This window comes from Madurella fahalii (genome assembly GCF_045866475.1).
Source record: "Madurella fahalii IFM 68171 DNA, scaffold_1, whole genome shotgun sequence".
NCBI lineage: Eukaryota > Fungi > Ascomycota > Sordariomycetes > Sordariales > Madurella > Madurella fahalii.
Window position 1 is genome coordinate 9,185,425 of NW_027263971.1, and position 21,494 is coordinate 9,206,918.

At 55.7% G+C, this 21,494-nt stretch overlaps 8 protein-coding genes across 8 annotated transcripts; 4 read left to right on the plus strand and 4 right to left on the minus strand.

Annotated features, from left to right (window-relative positions):
* Positions 1-235: 235 nt before the first annotated feature.
* MFIFM68171_02495 (uncharacterized protein) lies at positions 236-1,756 on the plus strand (the record flags this gene model as incomplete). The annotated part of the gene is made up of 6 exons (XM_071057917.1): positions 236-273; positions 448-625; positions 951-1,004; positions 1,115-1,147; positions 1,220-1,450; positions 1,565-1,756. The coding sequence occupies 6 exons, from the start codon at positions 236-238 to the stop codon at positions 1,754-1,756; spliced, it is 726 nt and encodes a 241-aa protein (XP_070914018.1).
* Positions 1,757-2,238: 482 nt separating this feature from the next.
* SHB17 (Sedoheptulose 1,7-bisphosphatase) lies at positions 2,239-3,306 on the minus strand (the record flags this gene model as incomplete). Its single annotated transcript, XM_071057918.1, has 4 exons — positions 2,239-2,314; positions 2,376-2,600; positions 2,661-2,924; positions 3,128-3,306. 4 exons carry the CDS (start codon positions 3,304-3,306, stop codon positions 2,239-2,241), a joined length of 744 nt encoding a protein of 247 aa, XP_070914019.1.
* Positions 3,307-5,468: 2,162 nt separating this feature from the next.
* Positions 5,469-7,203, minus strand: UBP6 (deubiquitinating enzyme; the record flags this gene model as incomplete). The annotated part of the gene is made up of 2 exons (XM_071057919.1): positions 5,469-7,117; positions 7,188-7,203. 2 exons carry the CDS (start codon positions 7,201-7,203, stop codon positions 5,469-5,471), a joined length of 1,665 nt encoding a protein of 554 aa, XP_070914020.1.
* Positions 7,204-7,657: 454 nt separating this feature from the next.
* On the plus strand, positions 7,658-8,395 carry ARC19 (Arp complex subunit; the record flags this gene model as incomplete). Its single annotated transcript, XM_071057920.1, has 5 exons — positions 7,658-7,660; positions 7,721-8,047; positions 8,108-8,233; positions 8,289-8,333; positions 8,387-8,395. The coding sequence occupies 5 exons, from the start codon at positions 7,658-7,660 to the stop codon at positions 8,393-8,395; spliced, it is 510 nt and encodes a 169-aa protein (XP_070914021.1).
* A 2,870-nt stretch (positions 8,396-11,265) lies between these two features.
* MFIFM68171_02499 (uncharacterized protein) lies at positions 11,266-13,846 on the plus strand (the record flags this gene model as incomplete). Its single annotated transcript, XM_071057921.1, has 5 exons — positions 11,266-11,625; positions 11,695-11,805; positions 11,863-12,654; positions 12,734-13,150; positions 13,214-13,846. The coding sequence occupies 5 exons, from the start codon at positions 11,266-11,268 to the stop codon at positions 13,844-13,846; spliced, it is 2,313 nt and encodes a 770-aa protein (XP_070914022.1).
* A 1,383-nt stretch (positions 13,847-15,229) lies between these two features.
* On the plus strand, positions 15,230-16,526 carry RIM2 (Pyrimidine nucleotide transporter, mitochondrial; the record flags this gene model as incomplete). The annotated part of the gene is made up of 3 exons (XM_071057922.1): positions 15,230-15,423; positions 15,500-16,241; positions 16,314-16,526. The coding sequence occupies 3 exons, from the start codon at positions 15,230-15,232 to the stop codon at positions 16,524-16,526; spliced, it is 1,149 nt and encodes a 382-aa protein (XP_070914023.1).
* A 1,351-nt stretch (positions 16,527-17,877) lies between these two features.
* Positions 17,878-18,656, minus strand: PRP21_1 (SF3a splicing factor complex subunit; the record flags this gene model as incomplete). Its single annotated transcript, XM_071057923.1, has 2 exons — positions 17,878-17,906; positions 18,092-18,656. The coding sequence occupies 2 exons, from the start codon at positions 18,654-18,656 to the stop codon at positions 17,878-17,880; spliced, it is 594 nt and encodes a 197-aa protein (XP_070914024.1).
* Positions 18,657-19,549: 893 nt separating this feature from the next.
* On the minus strand, positions 19,550-21,207 carry PRP21_2 (SF3a splicing factor complex subunit; the record flags this gene model as incomplete). The annotated part of the gene is made up of 2 exons (XM_071057924.1): positions 19,550-19,860; positions 19,917-21,207. The coding sequence occupies 2 exons, from the start codon at positions 21,205-21,207 to the stop codon at positions 19,550-19,552; spliced, it is 1,602 nt and encodes a 533-aa protein (XP_070914025.1).
* Between the last annotated feature and the right edge of the window lie 287 nt (positions 21,208-21,494).

A 21,494-nucleotide genomic window follows, 5' to 3' on the forward strand; every position in this document is an offset into this window, starting at 1 on the left:
ACGACGTGCACCCAACCTCGAATCTTGGAGAGATAAAAAGACTGGCAATGAACTTTTCTTTTGGGCAATCAGGGTCAACAACTTGAATCTCGATACATCGACAATCTCTATTGGCCGGAAGACTGGAACGAGAAAACAGTCTACCCGTCAACGACAGCCCCCAACGAAGCGAACTCTGCCGGTTCAGCGCCTGCGTCGCGATACCACCTACTCTTGACCAGCTTACCAAGCAACCATGGCTTCCGCATCAGGGCATAACAAGGACTTCTTCGAGTGAGCAAATAACCTTGGGCCTCGTCCCCTCCGCGCGGCAGACTGAGCATGAGCTTGAAGCCCGTGGGTTTCACAAACCGGTCTGCTGTGAATCCTGCCACGTCACCTCATATCTCCTCGATCCTTTTTCCTGCCTGCTGGATGATAGGACGCTAATGGGCCGCGGCCATTCAGCAAGGAGGCGGCCTCCTATGACAGCAAGCACGGCAAGACGCTGGACCAGATCATCGAGGAGATTCGAGCCCGACTGGACTTCTTTGGGGTTGACTGGGTTGATGACGATTACGACAAGGACAATGACAAGACAGATGGGAAGACTGTGAGGCTACTGGATTATGCCTGCGGGACTGGTGTTGGTATGTCGTTCTGCTCTCGTTCCAGTTCTGGTTGTGCCACTGTACCCCATACCGCGATATCCGCACTCATGACGGCCTAGTCGGCCTAGCCAGCCCCAAGGAACGGCGACATGCGCGGTTCTCAACTTGTCAACATTATCTCCCTTCACTCCCTCGTTACTCTCTGCTCAGCCGCTTACCAAACTACGGTGCAGTATCCAGGGTATGATGCCTCCCAGGGGCTCTTCTCGCCGCCTCGCTTTCCCCCGCCGGGACGGAAACTGTCGCCGCAACTCCGGATCTTTCTAAACTAGACTAACCGCTGACTGCTCCCTTTCCCAGGCCCTCGCCCCGTACACGACGCAATGTATCGGCATCGATCTGTCAGAGGGCATGGCAAGTCCCTCCCTCCTCCAACACTGATTTCGGCGGAGATTCTTATCCGCCGAGGCTTGAATTTGGCCCCTTAGTTCCCCAAACGAACATGATATTGACTCCCTCTCCAGGTAGCCGCCTACAACGCCCGCGCTGAGAACCAGGTCCGGAAACCCCCTTCCACCCGCCAACCGTCTTCGATCCAATATATGTAACTAACCGACATGGTACAACAGGGAATCTCCCCCGCCGAGATGCGCGCCTACCAGGGCAATCTCTGCGCGGCCTCGGACCCGGACCCGCCCCCCTTCGCCTCGGCCGAGTTTTTTGACTTTGACGTTGCCGCCGTTGGCCTCGGGTTCCACCACTTTGACGACCCGGCGCTGGCGGCGCGCCGGCTGGCCGCTCGGCTCAAGACGGGAGGCGTGCTGGTCATCCTGGATTTCCTGCCGCACGGCGAGATAGATGTGAGTCAGCGTTGCCTTTCTTATTTTCTCTTTTCCCTCCCTCGTCCTTTTGTACTATTGATGGGAAGAGGAGGAGGAGGCTAACGGACTGATTTCTCACTGGCGTGAATGCAGCCCGCGCACCCCGCTTCGTCCACCGTCACCCACCACGGCTTCTCTGTGGAGCAGATCAAGCGTATTTATGAAGAGGCTGGGGTGGGGAAGGACTTTGGGCTGGAGGAGGTCGGGGTGGTGTTCTTCCACGGTACGGCAGACGAGCCGGGGATGAAGAGGAAGATCTTCATTGCCCGCGGGACTAAGGCTTGATCTGAGAGAGGATGGGGCGGATGTGGCTACGTATGGGGGAGAGGAGGTCTTGTTCTTCAGGACTCTGACATATCAACTACACGGTGTTAACGATCGCTGGTATCGAGTTGAGTGCGTGCATGATGATGTATAAGTAGGGTGTTGTAATGGCATCGCAAAGGTTTGAAGTGTTGTAATAGAGGGCTGCGGCTTCTCTGTAAACCGAGCACGAAGGGCGAAGAAGGAGTGAAATATCCATGCACCACTTGTCATCACCAAACCATCATCATCTCCAACAATATCCTCTGGCTCCTAACCTGCGAGAGAAGAATAGAAGCACCCAGCGCTTAGCTCAGCTCTCCTGCATCGTTGTAGCATGTAAGGTTAGCCACTGCCTGGCACAAGGGCAGGGTAAAATTCGGCAGATCAAGGCTTGCAAGTGAGAGCACTCAATACGTGCGTACGCCGCGAATATGCGAAGTACTTTGTAGCGGTTTGAACGTTTACATACCGGAAAGCTCGACAATAAAGGCGCCGCCAAGGAGAATCGCGGGCTCATTGATGTTGTGATGCTCATAGCTAAGTAAAGAATATGACTGTTTAGCGGAAGACTAGCTGCATCGAACGACGGACGCCTCACCTCAACGTCCCGACACCGCCAGCCTCGAGCAGGAAGGTAGGGCCGTCAACGAGCGACTTGCCCGCCCAGCGCTGGGCAAACGCCCGCAGGATGTGGCCATGGGCAACAATCAGCACGTCCCCGTTGCCTGCCTCTCCCTTGGGCTTGCTCAAAACGGGTGCTTGCCACTTGTCTCGGATGTCTTTGATGAGCCTGTCAAGCCGCTCGGTGATGTCTGCTGGGCTCCTGCTCAGGGGGTTTGTTTAGGTCTAAAGCCGCCTGTGAGTGGGATTAGGGGCGTCTCACTCCCCACCTGGACAGCCATCTCTCCAAATGTCCCAATTCGGGTCTAGTCCTTGCTGCTTTCGCAGTTCACGGATCTGGGGCGTGGTGATACCCTCGTAGTTGCCGTAGTCCCACTCGCGGATGTCCTCCGTCACCTCAATCCGCGCCTCGCATGCCGGGCCCTCGCAGGCTGGTTCACCATGCGCTTCCCACGGCAGCTGATCCTTGGCTACCAGGTTGAGCAGCTCCAGAGTCCGCTGGGCCCGCCGTCTTGGGGAGACGTAGCTGTGGAATGATTAATGTCGAGATCTTTGGCAGTTCAGGAGTATCGTGTGGGGGGCAGGAATTGAAACATTCAACCCCGCTAAAGAACGACACCCCCGGGTAGATCGGCACATCATATAAAGATCGGGCTCTGGTCGTTGGTGACGGAGACGGTGATGAAACACGAAAATACCGGGGTCGATGCGGAGAGTGGAAATACTTACATGCGGGCCAGTTTCCTGGGAACAATCAAGCGATCGTTGCCGACCAATGCCTTCCCCGTCGCCGTCACCCGCTTCTCACCGTTGGCCGTCAACGGAATGTCCGTGGTACCGGTATGGCGGCCGTTGAGCGACCATTCGGTTTCGCCATGGCGGACAATGAAAACTCGGGGAGTGGACATGGTTGATGCCGATATGCCGAGTTGTTCGGTGCAAGAGGAACAGAAACGAGCTACTGCGAGACTGAGACGCGAGGTGAATGTAACGCAACGACCGTCAAGAGGCGCGCACTGGACACACCTGAGACTGACGCTGGCCTCGGCGACTGGGGTAACGAGAGCGCAATTGAATATTAAAAGTCGCTGCCTTTGGGGGATTTCCTTCTCATATTCCCGGCGGGACGAAGCCAAGTTGATTGACCTAAGCGAATCGCCGGCCTGGAGTGCTCGCCTGCCGCGGACAAGAACCTCGATCGCCGACCGGACAACAATTGTCACGAAACACCAACACACAAAACTCGCAGTTTCCTGAGCTATAAGATACTTTTTTAATATTTCCATTTTTTTTTTCTTTTCTTCCTACACCACGTTAACACACAAGACCGACCATCCAAGTCTCTGGTAGCTGCAAGGCGATTACTCAGACCACGGCGGGCGCCCTGTGCTACAGTACTGTACCTGACCCTGCTTGGCTGGACGAATACTGGACGAAGACTGGACGAAGACTGGACGGCGGGAAGCCCAAGAAGCGGGAAGCCGACGGGAATAAGCGCCCCCCGCCCACGTTTGACAAGCAGCATGCGGAATCTGCTGCTGGCCCTGATGCGCCATGATTCGCCCGCTGCAGCCAGTGGGTTCGAGCTAATGCCGTACCCCTGTCCCCAGCCGGCACCGTTACGTCAAGCTCGCCGAGATCTTCAGTCGACGACTACTTTTTCTCCACGCGGTGCGACAACAGACGGTGACGGCGAGGCACACGACAGCGGACCTCAACAGCGGCACGCAGGGACAGGAGGATTGACCTCAAGGCTAAGCAGCACGGTAGAAAGCTGCCCAGGTCCAGCGCCGAAAGCGAACCGGAGGCGCACTGTTGGCGGTGGTTGCGTCTCTCCGCTGCAGGCGGACAGGCGAGCATCTAGGAGACGGAGGACAATAACAGCCACACCGGACAATTGCGCCGCTCTTTGGCGTCAGTACTGGGACTGAGCGAATCACTCTTTCTGGGTGCACTAATCCTTGTCGAAACCGACTGGGCGTACGCATACCTACTCACCTTAAGTTTTATCACCCTTCGCCATGCCACCACTATCAACGTGCGCAGCATCAAAAGCCGCCGCCTCCTTCACCAGAGCCGCCACCAGAAGAGCGGCCTCCACCAAAATACCCCCTAAAACACCCCCTAAGACAACTGCGAGCGCAACCCCCACAACACCACCATCATCCTCTTCCTCTTTATCCTCATCAGCACCAGCATCGCAATCCGCCCCGTCCAAGCGCAGCCCCCCGCCAAAATGGAAGCGCATGGTCTGGACCGCCGCCTTCGCAGCCGTGACCTTCACAGGGACCATCTACGGGGCAGGGCTCAAGACGCAGCAAGAGTGGAAAGCCGTACGTGTTCTTTCCTCCTCACGCTTTCCCCCTTCCCCCCCTTCTTCCCCGGCAGCCCCGTATATGCATGGAGTAGTAGTAGTAGGAGTAGTAAGTAGTACCGCTCACACACAATTCCACAGGAAAAACAAAAGATCCAAGAGGCCACCACGGACGACAAGGTGGCGATGCTGGAGCAGCGCCGGGCCGACCTGATGCGGCAAAAGGGCGAGATTGAGGGCAAGCTGGCCATGGTGCGGGCGAGGATGGAGGGTGCTGCTGCAGACGGGGGTCGGGGTGAGGGCGATGAGAGGAGGTAGTAGCGGTCTAGCTCGTTATTGCGGCCGTCCTCTCTTGTTCTTCTAAGCTAAGAAGAGGACGGGGAGTTTGTTCTCGTCTTTCGAGGTCTTGTGTGTCGGGCAGGCATCGCATTCTCGGCCGCGACGTTGTGCGAGACACAGGGAACAGCCACCCATGGTTGCCCTAGGCCTAACGGCTGGCCATTACATATTCAAAGTAATCGTCAATGCGGCTTCTTTGCATCTCCACCAGACATCGCACCACAGATACCCGTGTTTGATTTCGACAGAATATCACATCGTTCGCCTTAGCTACGGTCTAACATAACATGTCCGGTCTAGTCATGCCATCTTGTTTTTTTCATAACCTTTCGTACCTCATGTTTTTCCCATGCGCCAGTACGAACAGGTCCCAACGCCGCCTCTGTAACCATGCCACATTTACCCCGGAGAAGGGCTTTACCCGTTAAGGCCCTCAGGAGTAGGAAGCGGAATGGCCTTGTATAGGAGAATAAGGGCAGAGTGCGACTCGCCGCCGCCAGCCAGCGCGTCGATCTTGTCCGAAGTCACCTCGGAGACCTTATCGTCGTTGAACCACCACCACTTGCCGTCCTCCTCTCCGATTTTCCCTGTCACGGGGTCCTTGGGCCCCGTTTTCTTGACGTACGCGGTGTAGTGGCCGCTGTCGGCGCTGGCGCCTTGGTGTGTGACGACACCGCGGAGCTCGTAGATGCCTGACTGGTTGGCGCCGTCGTCTTTGCGGAGCTCTGGGTCGATCAGAGCATTTAGTTCCTTCTTGGCGGCGAGAAGGGCCGCATCTTTCTCGGCGTCAAACTCGGCATCCGTCTTATAGGACTCGGCCATTTCGACGTCGCCGTCGGCCGACGTGGTGGGCTTCTTGTCGTCCTTCTTGCCGCTTTCCTTTTTCTCGTTCTGAACTTCGCCGTCCAACAGGGGGTTCTTCTTGCGGCGCTTCCGAGCCCGCTCAATATCCTCCTCTTCCTTGCGCACCTCACGCACCTTGTCCCTGACGGGGATGAGCGCCTTCTTTAACTCGTCCGTGCAGAACTCGACGGCGTCCAGCTCATGCGGGAAGGTTACCTTGCGCATGATCTTGGCCTTCTTCTGGACATCGCGTTTCCAGTAGAAGCGCACAAAGTGGACGGTGAGATACTTGGGTAGCCTAGCAATCTTGGATGTCTTGGTGTACATCACGTCTCGGCCCAGAACCTCTGACCGCTTCTCGATCTTTTCCGTCAGACCATCGAGAAGGCCATCTCTCAGGTGGGCCGTCTGGTTGCCGATGTGGCAGTTGAGCTTGAGAAACGGCTCCGTGGCCGAGGTCGATTGCTCGCCACCCTCACGGGCAGCGGGGTCGTCGCATTCAAGAGTGCTCGAGAACACGCCGGCCATGTATTTGTCAACGAACGAAGTTGCCTTGGCCGCGTCGCCCTCGCTCACATCCTTCCACTTCAGTTTCTGCCTCAGTTGGGAGACAATCTGGGACCAGGCCTCTTCGGCGTCCTGCTGCGCGTAGCCCGGGCCTTTCTTGGAGCGCTCGGCGAACTGAGGGTAGGCCATCCGCAAAGCATTCAGAAAGGTAAACGGCGACATGCCGCCTTGCGTCTCCGACATGTCTTTGAAGAGGTCCTTCAGTTGGTTGGTGAGATCCAGCTGCGGAATCTCGGACATGGATGTGTGCTGGTGTTTTGAAAGCGCCTCCTGGAGCTCGGGAATGGAGCGCAGCGCCTGGAGCGTCGAGTTGAGGTAGCAGGTGTTGCCGAGATTTACCAGGCCGGCGGGCGTGGCTCCGGCTTGCTGCGCCGCCTCGGCCTCGGTCATGTCCTCGAGGAACCTGATCTTTTCGGTCGGCCGCACGAGGGCGCCTCCGCCTTCTCCGGGGGTCCCCATCATCATGATGACCTGGCCGGGCTTCAGGCCCAGCTTGCTCATGTCGGCGTCATCTTTGAGCTGGCCGCCCTTGATGAGGATCTTTTGCCGGTCGGGCTCGACACCGGTCAGACTGAACAGCTGGTACTTGAGGACCTCGCCGGTCGAAGAAGTGTCGACCTCGACATCGTACTTCTTGCCTTGGTGCTTGATCACCACTAACAGACAACCGGGTTAGTTTTGCGGACAACCGAGAGAGCATGAAGCTAATGGGGACAAGGTAGGTACCGTTGACTGTCGCCATCCTGAACCGGAGTATCTGGAGATGGTGCGAGGGTAGGAGAGAGGGGGAAAAACAAAAGTTGATGACCCGCACAGTCGTCCAAACGTCTTGTATCCGGTGGCAAAACTTGCCCAAGGCAACCGAACTGCTTCGTCAGATCGAGGTGGGCTGTTTTCCGTGAAACGGGAAGAGAGGGGCGCGGGGTTGCGGTATCGACAAGACCTGAGGATCGCGCCAAGCCTCGCCCCCGGCTGGTCTCAGACGCCCTTACAGGATTACGTAATGAGTTAGCTGGGCTTGAGCTCTTGGGCGACCTACCCCTGCGGTGCCCCGCCCTCTCCCCACTTGGGACGACATCGACAGGCTGACCTGCCAAGGATACCGGAACCAAGAGGCAACGACGACAACAGCAGTGCACCTAACCGCCTTGCACGGCCATTGCTGATTCAAGGGCGCCGTTGGCAGCATCGACACGATGGTAGGTTGGGGGCTCCGGCAAGGCCATACGCAACGTTGCTGACACTCTTGTTCGCCGCAGTCGCAGTCACTCCGCCCATACCTCCAGGCCGTCCGGAGCAGTCTGACGGCCGCCCTCTGTCTCTCCAACTTTGCATCCCAGACAGCCGAGCGGCACAATGTCCCCGAGGTCGAGGCGCAGACGTCGCCCGAGGTGCTCCTCACGCCTCTGACGATTGCGCGCAACGAGAACGAGCGCGTGCTCATCGAGCCCAGCATCAACAGCATACGCATCAGCATCAAGATCAAGCAGGCCGACGAGATCGAGCACATTCTGGTGCACAAGTTTACCCGCTTCCTGACACAGCGAGCCGAGTCCTTCTTTATTCTCCGGAGGAAGCCCATCAAGGTCGGACTCCTCGAGGCAGGGCAGCTTGGCTTTCCCCCAGACTGACAGGCCTCTTTCCAGGGCTACGACATCTCGTTCTTGATCACAAACTTCCACACCGAGGAGATGCTGAAGCATAAGCTCGTCGATTTCATCATCCAGTTTATGGAGGAGGTGGATAAGGAGATCTCAGAAATGAAGCTATTCGTACGGCTCCTATTAACTTGCCGAACCAAGAGCCTAAGCTGACGTTCGCTGCCAGTTGAATGCGCGGGCACGATTCGTAGCAGAGTCGTTCCTAACACCGGTAGGTCCCCATCTCCCATGTTGCGTGTCCTGTCCAGTCTGACCTGCCCTTAGTTCGACTGAGCGACGAAGCCTTCAAGAAAGACACAATGGATGCATCGAGCCCCAGAGAAGGCTATGTCGCTTTACAGACTCATTGAATGTCCTGAGCTCAAAAGCATTGTGCCCGGCGTTCCTGGCGCAGGTGGTGAGCAAAGACAAAAGGAATTTGGGGCCGTCGTTTATCACAGGCTAGCCGGCGCTGGCAGCGGTAATACAGCAGCGTCCACCCGCAGTATGCTGTTAGCGCCCAGTAGACATATCTAGGAATAAAAAAAGAACCGCCTTCATGAACGGATCTCTGCGATGCTTGCGAGTAGTGATAGCGTCGTCTGCAGACTCGTCGAGCCCAACCCTGTTGATGATGAAAACTCCTAACCGTCATCAGCTCTCAACTTCGATTAAACTTCTGATTTCGACTTTGCATGGCAATACGGAGTGCGTCAAAGTGGCTATTTCGATTGATCGTGCCTGTAACGCCTTAAATTTTGTATCCTCGTACACATTAGCAAAGTCACATCCTACGTCACGGCGCCAGGAACCATGCCAATTTACCAGACACGTTCTGTCTGCTCAACTGTAAAACCTAGATTCCTCAATCTTCAAGGCAGTCATAGCAGCCGCATCTATTGTTCGCCTATTCAAAGTTTAAGAGGCTACTTGTGGGCACAGAATTGGATCATTCCCTCTCTAGGAGCGTTGTTCCATAGGTTGATCAGTTAACCGCCGCCCAAATTCCAATTGCACAATAGTAAACTTTGCTATCCAATTGAGCTATTATAGAACTGTAACCCCCTGTCCGTCTTCGACTGATGTTATGTGCATTTAAAAGCCATCTTCTCGGCGTTCTCCAAGCACCCATCAACCACCAAAGAGAGCCGGGTTTTGTGCTTGCGACGCCGAGCAGCTCACGGAGAGTAGTAGGTCCAACCTTACGAACACATTCCCCTACCTTTCGATTCCCTCCACGCACTCCAACAACCACTAGCTTAGACGGCACGAAGAGGAACGCATTCCCCTCAACTCGGCCGTCACCAAAACCCCCCATTTTCCCCTCCGTCAAAGGGCAACAGAATCGTATCAGTTAATCTTCAGTTACTCCTTTGGAATGCCCTAGGAGGCCATCTCCCACATCACCACAGTGTTCTCTTTTCATTTTCCATCCCAATGTATCCAGCCACAACAGACCAATCCCTGTCCTTTACTAGCTCTCCCGACGACCGATTCTTTCTCTTATTCACTTTCTGAAATTTGGGACGACCGGCTCACGTCCCTGGGTAGCGAGCCGAGTCATCCCATTTTTCCTGCTACCATTAGTCTCATAGACCTTGCTGCGTATCTCACCGTCCTTCTTAGCCGCCCTCCTTTTCTATTTTCAAGCTTAATCTGGGCGTGCTCTCACCACTTACATATGCAGCTAGGCACCCTCCTTACTCTCCGCGACATTGTCGTCTCTTGTAAGTCACGTTTGCTTTTCTTTCACTCTCCATTCCTATAATTATGGCAACGTCCACGACGTTTCCTCTTCCCCTCGCCTGCCTTCAAAGAAATACTCGGTTTCTGCCCCTGAATTCCATGATCACACAAACACAGCACCAGTCCGCTGGTTTTCATCCCATCTACATAGGCAGCAAGCATTTTCCCTATCATTCCGGCCCAACACAATACTTCAAAGAACCGTCTTCTCTATTTCCTTGTTCAGATTCACTCGTACCGCATTGTCATACCACCTTCTAGTGCTTCCACTTGTCTCCCCAAATCCAGCATTTCCGGGCTTTCCGTTTCCTTCGCCTCTCTCGTCTACATTTTCAAACCAACGCTCACAGCTGCATTTTCACAAACTATACAGAAAGCTTTGCCGTTTCCGCGTGGTCGAGATTTCTGGTAAGCCATTTCATTTTCTTCTCTTCTATTATTTATCCCAACCACATGCTAGGCATTTCGCTTCCTAGCACCAAACCCAGCGTTTTACCATTTCTTCTCTCATCAATCACAACCTCCTTCTTCCCCTCCGCTACCTCGCAATTCACCGAGCAAACAAAGTTTTTTGCTTCCCTGTGCATCGCAATCACCCGTAGGTTTCTTCTTCTCTCATTCACCTCCGCACGCCCGCGCGACCTTGGATTCTTATACCACGAGCTGCAACGGGAGTCGTTTTACCATATCTTCGCGCCAACCCGGTCCCATACCCAATCTCTTCCCTTCCTTGCCCTCACACCCACGCTCAAACTCGCCTTCTGTTCCTCGCCGTTGGCTAGAGCCTAACCTTCTCTTTCGACCACCCGCCTTGATTTCTGTCGCAATCATCGCAGAACTACAAAGGTTGCTTCTCCTCCTCTTCATCCTTCCTCCAACGAGCCTTTCCCTGCTGGTTTCCGTCGAATATCAGCCTGCCTTGCCAGCGCTTGTATCTCTCCCATTCAACCTTTCAAACCGAGTTCTCTCCCAACAATTCTCGACCACGTGCGAGTCACTCTCTTTCGTTCCTCAAAGCTGATCTTGGCCACGCAATTCCTTCGTCATCGACCAGCACCTTTCTTTCTCCTTCCACCACTCTTCAATTCTCCTCAGCGACCACCACACCACTCCCTCTCCCATTCCCTCATTCCCTCATTCTCTTATTCCCTTACTCTTTCATTCTCCCATTCCCCCATTCTCCCATTCCCCTATTACCATACGCAAACCGACCCTGCTTCCCTTCAAGGCGCAATACCGCCACCATCGCAGAATCACGATGTGGAACGCATTCCGTGCACGACGCATATCCAGTCGGGCTTTCCCTTCCCTTCCCTTCCTTTCTTTCTCTCCATCCTTTATCCTGTGAAGCAAACTCGACTAACCTTAACCATTTAGAACCAGAACTTTCACGACAGCTGCCCAGCTCGCACTTAGAAATGGCGCGTCCGGGTGACCATGGCGCCAACTCCAAATCGGCCTCTGGTCGCTCGCACGCAGGTGATCACGGTGGTGATTTGCACGGAACCCGCTCCGTTGATTCAGATGACCGCGAAGAGGCTAGCGGGGGCGTCAGCCTTCGTGACTTCGACCGTGAGAATAAAAGTACTTCGGCTCGGACGGGTGGTGCAACCGGCAGCCGCGGACATGGCAATACGAGCTTCTCGACGCCTAATGGCAAGACTGCAGCTTCCAACCGCGGCAACAATATTGCAGCCATTGGCACTGGTCGGTTCTCCGAATACACTGAGAATGCCGGCCATGCTGGCCCTCGTTTGAATGCGTCGCTCGACACTTTGGTAAGCATGTTACTCTCTGAATTTGTACAGCCGGATCTGTCGCTGATTAACACTCTTTCCAACTTGTAGTTGGATGCTAGGAACATGCGCAGCAACAAGGACAGCGAGCAGACAAAGACGAAAGGAGCCACCGCCGTGAATCACAACGCAGCTCCCATTTATCACCAGGCTGACACTGCGGTGAGCGAAACTCGTCTCTCATATTCCGGCCGATGACGCTAACGATGATTACCTTAGGTAACCGGCTACCCGTTTGGCTACGCCCCCGTCGGCACCGCATACGGCATGAACCTCTATCCCGTGCCCAGCTACCATGGAGGAATGATGTACTACCCGCAGGGTGCCACCGCGATCGGTTACCCCTACGGTTCTGACCCCTACGGCTCTGATCCGTACGGTGCTGACCAGCCGGAATACATCACTGCTGCTGACGCCTCTTATGGGACCCAGCAATCCAATGGACTGGCTACTCCTTCGGCGGCTGCGGCCCCGCGCTTCCAGCGTGTCGACCAAAACTTGCAGATGACTCCTTCGCATGCGACCAAGCAGGGAGACGAATACCTGGACGAGACTCCTCAACCAACAGTCCTCTATAATCAGACCGAGCCTCGAAATTTTGCACCACGTACTGGCATAGACTTTGCCTCCCTGCCGCCGCCGCCGGCCTTCAACCTTGGCTGTGGCGCCAACACCAGGAAGAACGATGCTTCCTACTCGGCTGCGTCGGACTCGGACCCTTTCTCTTCCGATGTTCCCACAGAGGATTCGACTGCCGCTTCCGCGTCTCAAGCTCTCGTCCTCTCATCGGTCTCCGAGGACGACCAGGTTGCTCTTGTGCCCTACCCGGGCTTCTTCGGCCCTGTTCCTGCTGAGATTCGCGCCCTCCGCTCGGACCAGCTCAACGCTCTCACTGACGGCCCAAGCGGCTTACCGACTCAGGAGGCCGCCTTGAGCCCGGATAACTTCCCGTTTATTGAGAGCTGCAGCCAAGCCGCCCCGGTCTCTTACGGTGTTGTCAAGCTCAGGAATGTGAGTAAAATTCACCTTGGATCATTTTCGCATTTTTGCTTCTTTCGTATGGACTCTTGCTAACTGGCGTGTTTCACAGATCCCCTTCGGCACCAAGCGTGCAGAGATTATCGCCTTCCTTGGCCGCAATTCCAAGATCCTCAATGACAATCAGGAGCCGGTTCACATCATCATGGAACGTGTGACCAGCAAGACACAGGATGCTTATGTCGAGTTCATGAGTCTGCCGGATGCCATGAGGGCCGTTGAGCGTCACCAATTGGCCATCCAGAAGGGACGCAACGCTAAGCTGGGTGACCGCCCTGTCGAGGTCCAACTCTCCAGCCAGTCGGCCCTGATGAAGGACCTCTTCCCGCTTGCTTCCGGAGTCTTCTGGGAAGGTTCAAAGCCTGTTATCCAGGGGCCGATTGAGGGACAGCCCTGGAAGACATTCAAAGGTTTCGTCACGGAGGAAGAGATGACCATGCTGGTGAAGCACGTCGAGATTCCACAGCGCGTAAGTAACCTTCTCTATTCTGTAAGACCCGACCCCGATGCTGACTGCCGCCTAACCCCTCAGTCTCCATATGCGAAGGAATGCCCTCAGCGCCCTTACGAGTGTATGATCTCCACCATCAAGAAACTGCCGTGGTACATGTCCAAGCACATCACGGTCCGTCAGCGGCACGCAGTCTACTACGCCACCGAGAGACTGGTCACTCTCCTCATTCAGGCCCTGCAACGTGACAACCGCCAGCACGAGACGACCATCAACGAGCAGCTCCTCAAGCGCCTCGTCACGGCCGCCATGCTCTGTCCCGGCTTCTCGGTCGTCCAGAAGGACAATATCGCCGTCATCGCGCACATGGACGAGGAGCGCACCCGCATGTTCAACCAGCCCCGCTTCGCCGACATGTGGACCCATCTCTACGCGCTCTGCCCCAAGCCCGGTATCCCGCTCGATGTGCTGGAGTGGTACATCGCCATCGTCCGCGAGGAGTCGACCCGCTTCGTCCACTCCAAGCCGCTCAACGAGCAGTCCGACATCGAGGCCAAGGGCATGAAGACCAACCTGTACTTTGGCTACATGTGGCACGAGTTGGACCTGCCGAGCGGCAGGGAGTTTGACAAGCTGACCCTCCGCGAGCTGGCTCGCCGTGAACTGGTGGCCATGGAGCGGGCTCTGCGCCGCGCCCTTCCTGTTCGGAAGTGAGGTGCTTCATTCTTCAGCGGCAATGCATGTCTCCCGACCGGGAGTCGCGATCTGATCTTTGAACGGTCTGATCTTACGACCGCAGTTTAGTGGGCCTCGCATATCTCCTGGGAGACCCTCTTTTTCTTTCTTTCTTTCTCTTTTTTTCGATCTTCAAAATCGCGATCCCATCATCGTGCGGTCAGAGTTTGACCGCGATCTCATCTCATGCTCGCACATGGCCGCGATCTGATATCATTTACATCACGGTCTCACTGAATCGCGATCTCACTGAATCGCGATCTAATGGTTACCGCGATCAGGCCAACTCCACGGTCTGCAAAGATCAGGCTTTCTGAAATGCAGCATGGTTCTCTTTGGCCCGGGCGGTGTTCCCCAAAATTTCCTTTATCTTCACATCGTGGCACAGGACAGCTAAGGTCTTGTCAGTTTGGGCATCTCCCGGCCCGCAGACGGCGGGCAATTGAGACAGACGACTGTTTATTCTTCGGCCGTCTGGAGGATGACCCTAGCGTCTGGGACGACCTTGGCACTGAGTTGTTAATCAAGTGCACTCAGCGTTTCCATTTGACTCCTGGCATCACACACTACGACATTACGACTCACTGAGATTGCGAAAACGGAGTAGAGCGATATCTCACTCATCGAGAGAACCACCAATTGACCAGCAAGGACTGACGAGGCATTGGGGATACCCCCCCCGGAATGATGGAGAGCGTCAGGCAGAGAATGGGATTCACATACTGGGCGGGTTGAACCGGCCACGTTGGTTGTTGGGCTTCATGAGGTGGCGGGCATTTCTCTCACAGATAAACAGACAGATTGACACAATAACAAGCAAGTAACCCAGTCCTAATGCATTAAAGGGCGTGAGAAGTGTGCAAGTTTTATTTTAGACAGTGACTTTGTGTACAAGATGGCTATCAGAGCGGTCGGGCATTGCGGTCATTGAAACCTGGACACGATGCTCATATCGAACGCCCCCTTTTCTTTGGGCCCCTTTTTTAAACAAACAAGCCAGCCAAGAGCAGAAACCCTGTCCGTGCCATGGATGACGTGAATATCTGAGATGTCCACCGAAGTTTAACCGTCGCGAACCAATGGACGCGTCGGGATTTGGGAAGGTAAAAAAAGTTCGAGAAGGCGGTTTCCTTATCGCGATAATCGATACCCAGAAGTATTCTACCTCTGCAAGTGCCCTTTGCGACTTTGATCTCGTCACCACCTCGGCGCCAACTTTGTGAATGGCAATAACGCTATAGATCTCTCACGTTACGAGACACCGGGATTCATAGTGCGGTAGCTATCATCTCCAACAATAGGCGTTGGTGCCAGCAATCCTGATTCCGAACCGGCCGACTGCTTAAGATCCAGGAGGCGGCCATGGCTTCACTGTCCGCCACCAGGGCGCTGCCTGGTGGCCCCCAGAAGAGGAGCAACTCGCACGAGGATGCTCCGCTTACCCAGTCGCGTGAAACCGGCGACGTCAACCCCGAGTCGCGCCAGGGCGACCCCATAGTCAACCGCGACAAGTCGACGGCCTTTGCGAAGTCGTGGGCGCACATGGTAGCAGGCGGGTAAGCTCGCGCATCTGCTGCACGCGGACAGGTTCAGACCATGGCAAGCCATACTGACAGAGGCTTGTGCGATTAGAATTGGCGGCATGACGGCTGCGACCCTGACTGCGCCGCTGGACGTCCTCAAGACGAGGCTCCAGTCCGACTTTTACCAAGCCCAACTCAAAGCCTCGAGAGCCACGCATAGTGCCTCAATGAACCCTATCCGCACCGTCGCATACCACTTCAAAGAGACCGGCTCCATCCTCGCCTCCGTCTACCGCCAAGAGGGACCGCGAGCCCTCTTCAAGGGCCTTGGGCCGAACCTGGTCGGCGTCATCCCCGCCCGCTCCATCAATTTCTTCACCTACGGCAACGGCAAGCGCCTCATCGCGGAGCATCTCAACAACGGCAAGGACTCGGCCTGGGTACACCTCAGCGCCGCTGCCCTAGCCGGCGTCGTCACCAGCACAGCGACCAACCCGATCTGGATGGTCAAGACCCGGCTGCAGCTCGACAAGAACATGGCGGCCGAAAGCGGCGGCGCCGCGAAGCGACGGTATAAAAACAGCCTGGACTGCATCAGCCAGGTGCTGCGCAACGAGGGCCTCAGGGGCCTCTACAAGGGCATGAGCGCCAGCTATCTGGGTGTCGCCGAGTCGACCATGCACTGGATGCTGTACGAGCAGATCAAGCGGTCGCTGGTGAGGAGGGAGGAGCGCATCGAGCGCAGCGGCAGAGAGAAGACGTGGTGGGATCACACGGTCGACTGGACGGGCAAGTTCGGCGCTGCAGGCGGCGCGAAGCTTGTTGCTGCCGTCCTGACATATCCGCACGAGGTATGTATCGTCCGGACTCGGATTAGAGTGTCACCGGAAAAACAGAAGACAAAAAGCTAACTGGGATCCCAGGTCGCGCGTACCCGGCTTCGCCAAGCGCCCATGGCCGACGGCCGGCCCAAGTACACCGGGCTTGTCCAATGCTTCAAGCTGGTGTTCAAAGAGGAGGGAATGCTCGGCCTGTATGGCGGCATGACGCCCCATCTCCTCCGGACGGTCCCCAGTGCGGCCATCATGTTCGGCATGTACGAGGGCATCCTCCGACTGCTCCACACCCCGGCGTAATAAACCCGCTCTCGACTGAACCCGGCATCGAGATACGCCCACGCCCATCTAGACGAGTTTAAGCTCGGATCGTCTGTACAACAACAACAACAACAACAACACCATGTAAACCTACTAATCGAAATCGGCCGAGGCGAGCCATCCACGTCTCCCTTGAAGACACGGGACTGCGCGCAGGGGATCTCCTCGACCATCGCTCTTGTTGATCGGCACATACCCTTCATATCTTGTACTATAAAAAAAAGCCACCTATAGACAAGGGGCCATAGAGTGGGTCGGGAGGGACGGATATCACATGTGGCATCTTGTACTTTTTGTTTTCTTTTTGCATTCGAGGGTTGCATTGGCGTTGGGGGGGCCATGGCTTTGAAGACTACACGAGGACGCTGTCAACGACCACGAAACGCGGTTGATGATTGACCCTTAGGATCTCAGCATCTCAAGCACTAGGGGATGCAATAGATTTAAACGGGATCTGCGATGTACTTTTACGTGTAAGGACGATGTATGGGAGGAGCGGCGATGGGAAACGGCGAAGCAGCGCGGGGATCGTCATGGGGATGGCCGGCTGATGAGCGATCACGGCCCTAAGGATATGGACTGCGTTGGATGGATGAATGGATAGATGGATGGATGGATCCCTGCTCCGCAAATAATCAACTGATGAGTTCATCAACCGTTCACTACGAGAGTGGGTGACTGGGCAGTGATGCAGGTTTCAATTTGTGGCTAACACAGACTCACACAATCTTCATCTCCATTTTCGCTTCCGGGATCAAAGGTGCCAAAATGCAGTAACAGAGGAAGATAAGATTAAAGGAACTGGATATCTCGAATGAAAATTCCCCCAAACCAACGGAAACCCGGCGACTGGACCGCTAAAAAAAAAGGAAGAGAAAGAAAAGAAAAAAATACCAAAACTCAACTGCGAGTGTCTTCTGTCCTCCTCCCCATCCCAGCATTTCGGACGTACCTAGGAGACATATCCACCACCGACACCCTTTGCCATTGCCAACGCATCAGACTTGTCGTTGATTCACTTGGGATATGGCCAGCGCGCTCGGATAATCCACCTACCCTCTTCTTCCGATGTGTCCCACACTGGAGACCCCTAATCCTCCCCTCCCAATTTGTGCGCTTCAAACCAGCCCTTAGGTGGCCGTTTCCGCAGCTTCCTGGGTCGTCGTGGCGTTGCTGCTACTGCTGCGGCTGCGGCTGCTGCTGCTTGTTCTCGAATATCACCTCTGTCCCTGCCGTTCCTGCCCACAGTAAAACCCAATCTCGAGAGATATTTCGGTGGAGAGTGTTGTGCTAGGTGGCTACCAAGTGGCGGATGGCGGTGGTGGTAGCGTCACCAGGCATTCCGGTCCCAATTTGGATCTGCTCCGCTCGTCAGCATCCCTTCCCTCTCTCACAAACCCAGCGCTCTCCCTCATCCAACCGACAATATCCATGAGTTAGAAGAAGGGAAGGGGGGTTTTTAAACAAAAGTAGGAAAGAAAGAGCAAGCCAAAGGAAAAAAAAAAAAAAAAAAGGAAAAAAAGAAAAAGAAAAGAAACACCCACCCTGCACAAAAGCGGCCAAGACCTTACTCCCAGTCTGCAGCAACGGATGGCCGACCACGATCTTCAAGAACTTCTCCAACCCGGCCCGGCGGCCCTCAATCACGTCGTCGCTGAAGCGGTTGGTAAACACCTTGCCGGGGAGCGGGGGGATGGTGACGCGGGCCGACTCGCGCTCGAGTATGTCGCGGAAGTACTCAAAGTCCGAGTAGCGGCGGCGGACCGAGCTCTGGCGCAGCTTGAAGGCGGGGATGTTGGTGCGGCAGACGATCTCGTAGTCGGTGTACATGTGCCGCCCGATGCCGTGCGTGCGCGGGTTGCGCACCTCGATCTCGAGGAAGTTCTCGGGGGGGCCGTAGATCTCGTCAAACGACTGCTGCCGCGTGTCCGGCATCGACTGCAGGATCGGCCGGTGCAGCCGCGCCGCCGCCGCCGCTGCTGCCGCTGCTGACGCCGAGGTCGAGGTTTTGGACGAGTCCGAGGTCGTCGGTGACGTCGGTGTGGGCAGCGCCGCTTGCTGTTGCGGCTCGGCTTTGCTGCCGTTGGTGGTGTCGTGGGCTGGGTCCATGGTCGTTCGTCTGTGTCGTCGCCTTCGAATTGGGCTGCTGTGTGGAATAATGAGGGCGGGTAGCGGGGGAGGTTGTTATCAAGGACGCCCCGCTCGTCTTCTGGGTTGGTTCGCGATGCGCCGGGGGTGCAGTGCGTGGTGAGTTGTGTGCTGGGTCAGAATAACCTGGCTGGCGAAAGCGTCGAGATGTTATTGTTGCTGTTGTCGTCGTTGTTCGTTGCTGTTGCTATTGCTGCTGCGTCGTGGTCAAGTGAAAGTGCCAATGTTGGAAAATGGCGTGGTGTTTGGACAATCAAGCCAAGTTCTTGGAGCAAGCATGCAAGGTGGGGTACTTGGCAGATCAGCGGGGGAAAGCCGACATCTCGGTAAGGTACTTATACACTTAGTATACATTACGCACTACATTGTACACTTATGACCACCTCATCCTTGTCGTGACGTCCAAAATGCCTCCATTCGGACAGAAAGCCGCCCCGGCCAGAACTGGTCCCGTGCTCATCGAATTGCAGAGTGTACAGCCCAATTGGTCGGCATTGCTGCCATGACAGTATCTAGAAACACCTGTTTCGTATTCCCGCTTCGCCAAACTATTAACACATGCTAATTTCTGTTGCCCTGCCGCATGGCCGTATTCTCGCTCGAGGTACCGTGTGTCCTCGCAAGAATAGCTGTGATGCCGGTTGGTATGAGCCTCGAAAGATATTCGACAAGGCAACACTCTCACCTTCAGCCTAACTCAATCCCAATGTGTATTTCAAGCCCAATGCCGTCTTCGCTAACTCAGGCCGTGACGGCCGCTGCGGCCGCGCAGTAGCCATCATCGGGCCCCAGCATCGAGTGCCTTGTATGCCTCTGCCGACGCAGGAAAATGCCGGACGCCCACAACGGAGACCTCACTTTTTGTCGGCAAACTTCTGATGAATCGCCCGAATCTGCTCGTCAAGATTGAAAGTTTGCAAGTGATTGATGTGGGCCTGGCTCTTCCCATCGGGGTTGCCGTCGAACGCATGCATCGCAATCTTCTTCCTCCGCGCTTGCTCCTCCTCCGACACGGGCTGGCCTGTGACGCCATCAAAGAGATCGCTCCGCTGGCTGGCCAGGCGCTTGAGGTTGTTGGCCACATCCACCGTCGATAGGTTGGTCGTGGCAAACCTGGCGTCTGCTTTGGCCTTTTGCTCCTTCCAGCGGGGATCAAGAAGTTCAACTGCAATCATGTGTTAGCACAAGATCCGAAAGCAAAACAGTTGCGAAGAAACCCACTCCTCATGTGGTCGTCCATCTCGTTGAGCGGGATCTGCTGCTTGCAGTTTGGGCACATGGCTGTCTGCGTGCCAAACTTGCTCGCTGCTCGCTGCGCCGCGCGCGGGACGTAGTTCTCTTTGATCTTCATCGGAGCCGCGCCGCCGCGAGCCTCAGCCTGTGCCTGCTGCATGCGGAGCCGCTCCTGTTCCCTCTCCTGTTCCCGCTGCGCCTCTGCCTCCTCCTCGGCTGATTTCGCGCGAGCCGCAGCAGGTGCTGGGGCGCCGTATGAAGTTGTACCGGCGGCAGGCTGCGGCTGGACTGCCGGTGCTTGCGCGCCGTATGTTTGCGGGGGGTAAGCGTTATATGTGGTATCCTCAAAGGGGAAGGCCTCTTCAATACGGAGTGTAGAGCTGATGGAGACCTTGTTCCTCTCCTCCAACGAGGCGTATTGGAGGTCGTTGAGTGTGGTCGGAGGGGGCAGGTTCGCCTGGTCGTCCGCCTCGGTGAAGACAATCGTCTCGACTACGACAAAGTCGTTCCAGTCGATGCGCGCAAACTCAATCTTCTTCTTCTCTTCTTCCTCTTCTTGCTTCGCCTTTTCGGCCTCCTGCCACTTGGAATATTCCGCCCTCTGCTTCGCGCGCGCTAGAACCTTGTACTTGTCGCTGACGTTTTGGCGGAGCTCGTTGACGCGCTCCTGCTGCACCTTGGTCCCCTCGCCATTGACCCCGCTCTCGCGCAGGAGAATCGAGTACTGATCGACCATGCTCTGGAAGAAGTTGTGAAAGGTATGATTGGGTATTAAGAACTGAAACTGGGGATTGCTCGCCTCACGCTGGGCAAGCTGTGTCATGAAGGGCCGTCCATTCTTTGCGACGAACAAGGCAGTTAGTCGCACAATCTCCAAGTCTTTCTGGCTCATTCGAGGCATACGGGCTGAAAACTGGAAATCGGGCGGCTTGGGCGGCCCCGCTGGCTTCTCGGGGGCGGGAGCGGCCGCCGCTTCGCCGACACGGCCGGCCGAGAGCGCGGTTCCTCGTCCGGCTTTGATCTCTTGCTTGCGCCATTCGTAGTATGCGTTGTAGGGGTCGGAGCTCGTCATCAAAAAGCTGAACTTGGGGTTCTTGCCGTGGTTGTCCCGGATGCGCTGCTCGAGACCGACGCCGCCTCGCATGACATAGCCGGCCGTTTTCTCGATGGCCTCGCGGATCTCGCCCGGCGGAGGGATAATGACGCCAGGGGGTGGCTTGAGATTCTCAAGCGCAGCTGCGGCCGTAGCCGTAGCATCTCCGTTCGTCGCAGCAGCCATGGCGGGTCTGGTTGCGATGATTTTCCGCGTTTGTCCCAGTTTCGTGTTGTCGCTGTGAAATGCGCGATTGCACGTTTCCATGTCGCCTGCCGAGAGGCCTGAGAGGCTGGATTTTTCTGGCCCGTGCACGACAGTACTCTGGGGCGCGTAATGACGTGTAATTCAGGTGCTCGGACATGGCGAAAAAAAAATATAAAAATAAAAATAAAAAAAGGAAGATAAAGAAAAGCAAGGGACACGAGACGCTTTCCATCAATCTGCCAGGTATTACTAGGTATTAAAATCAA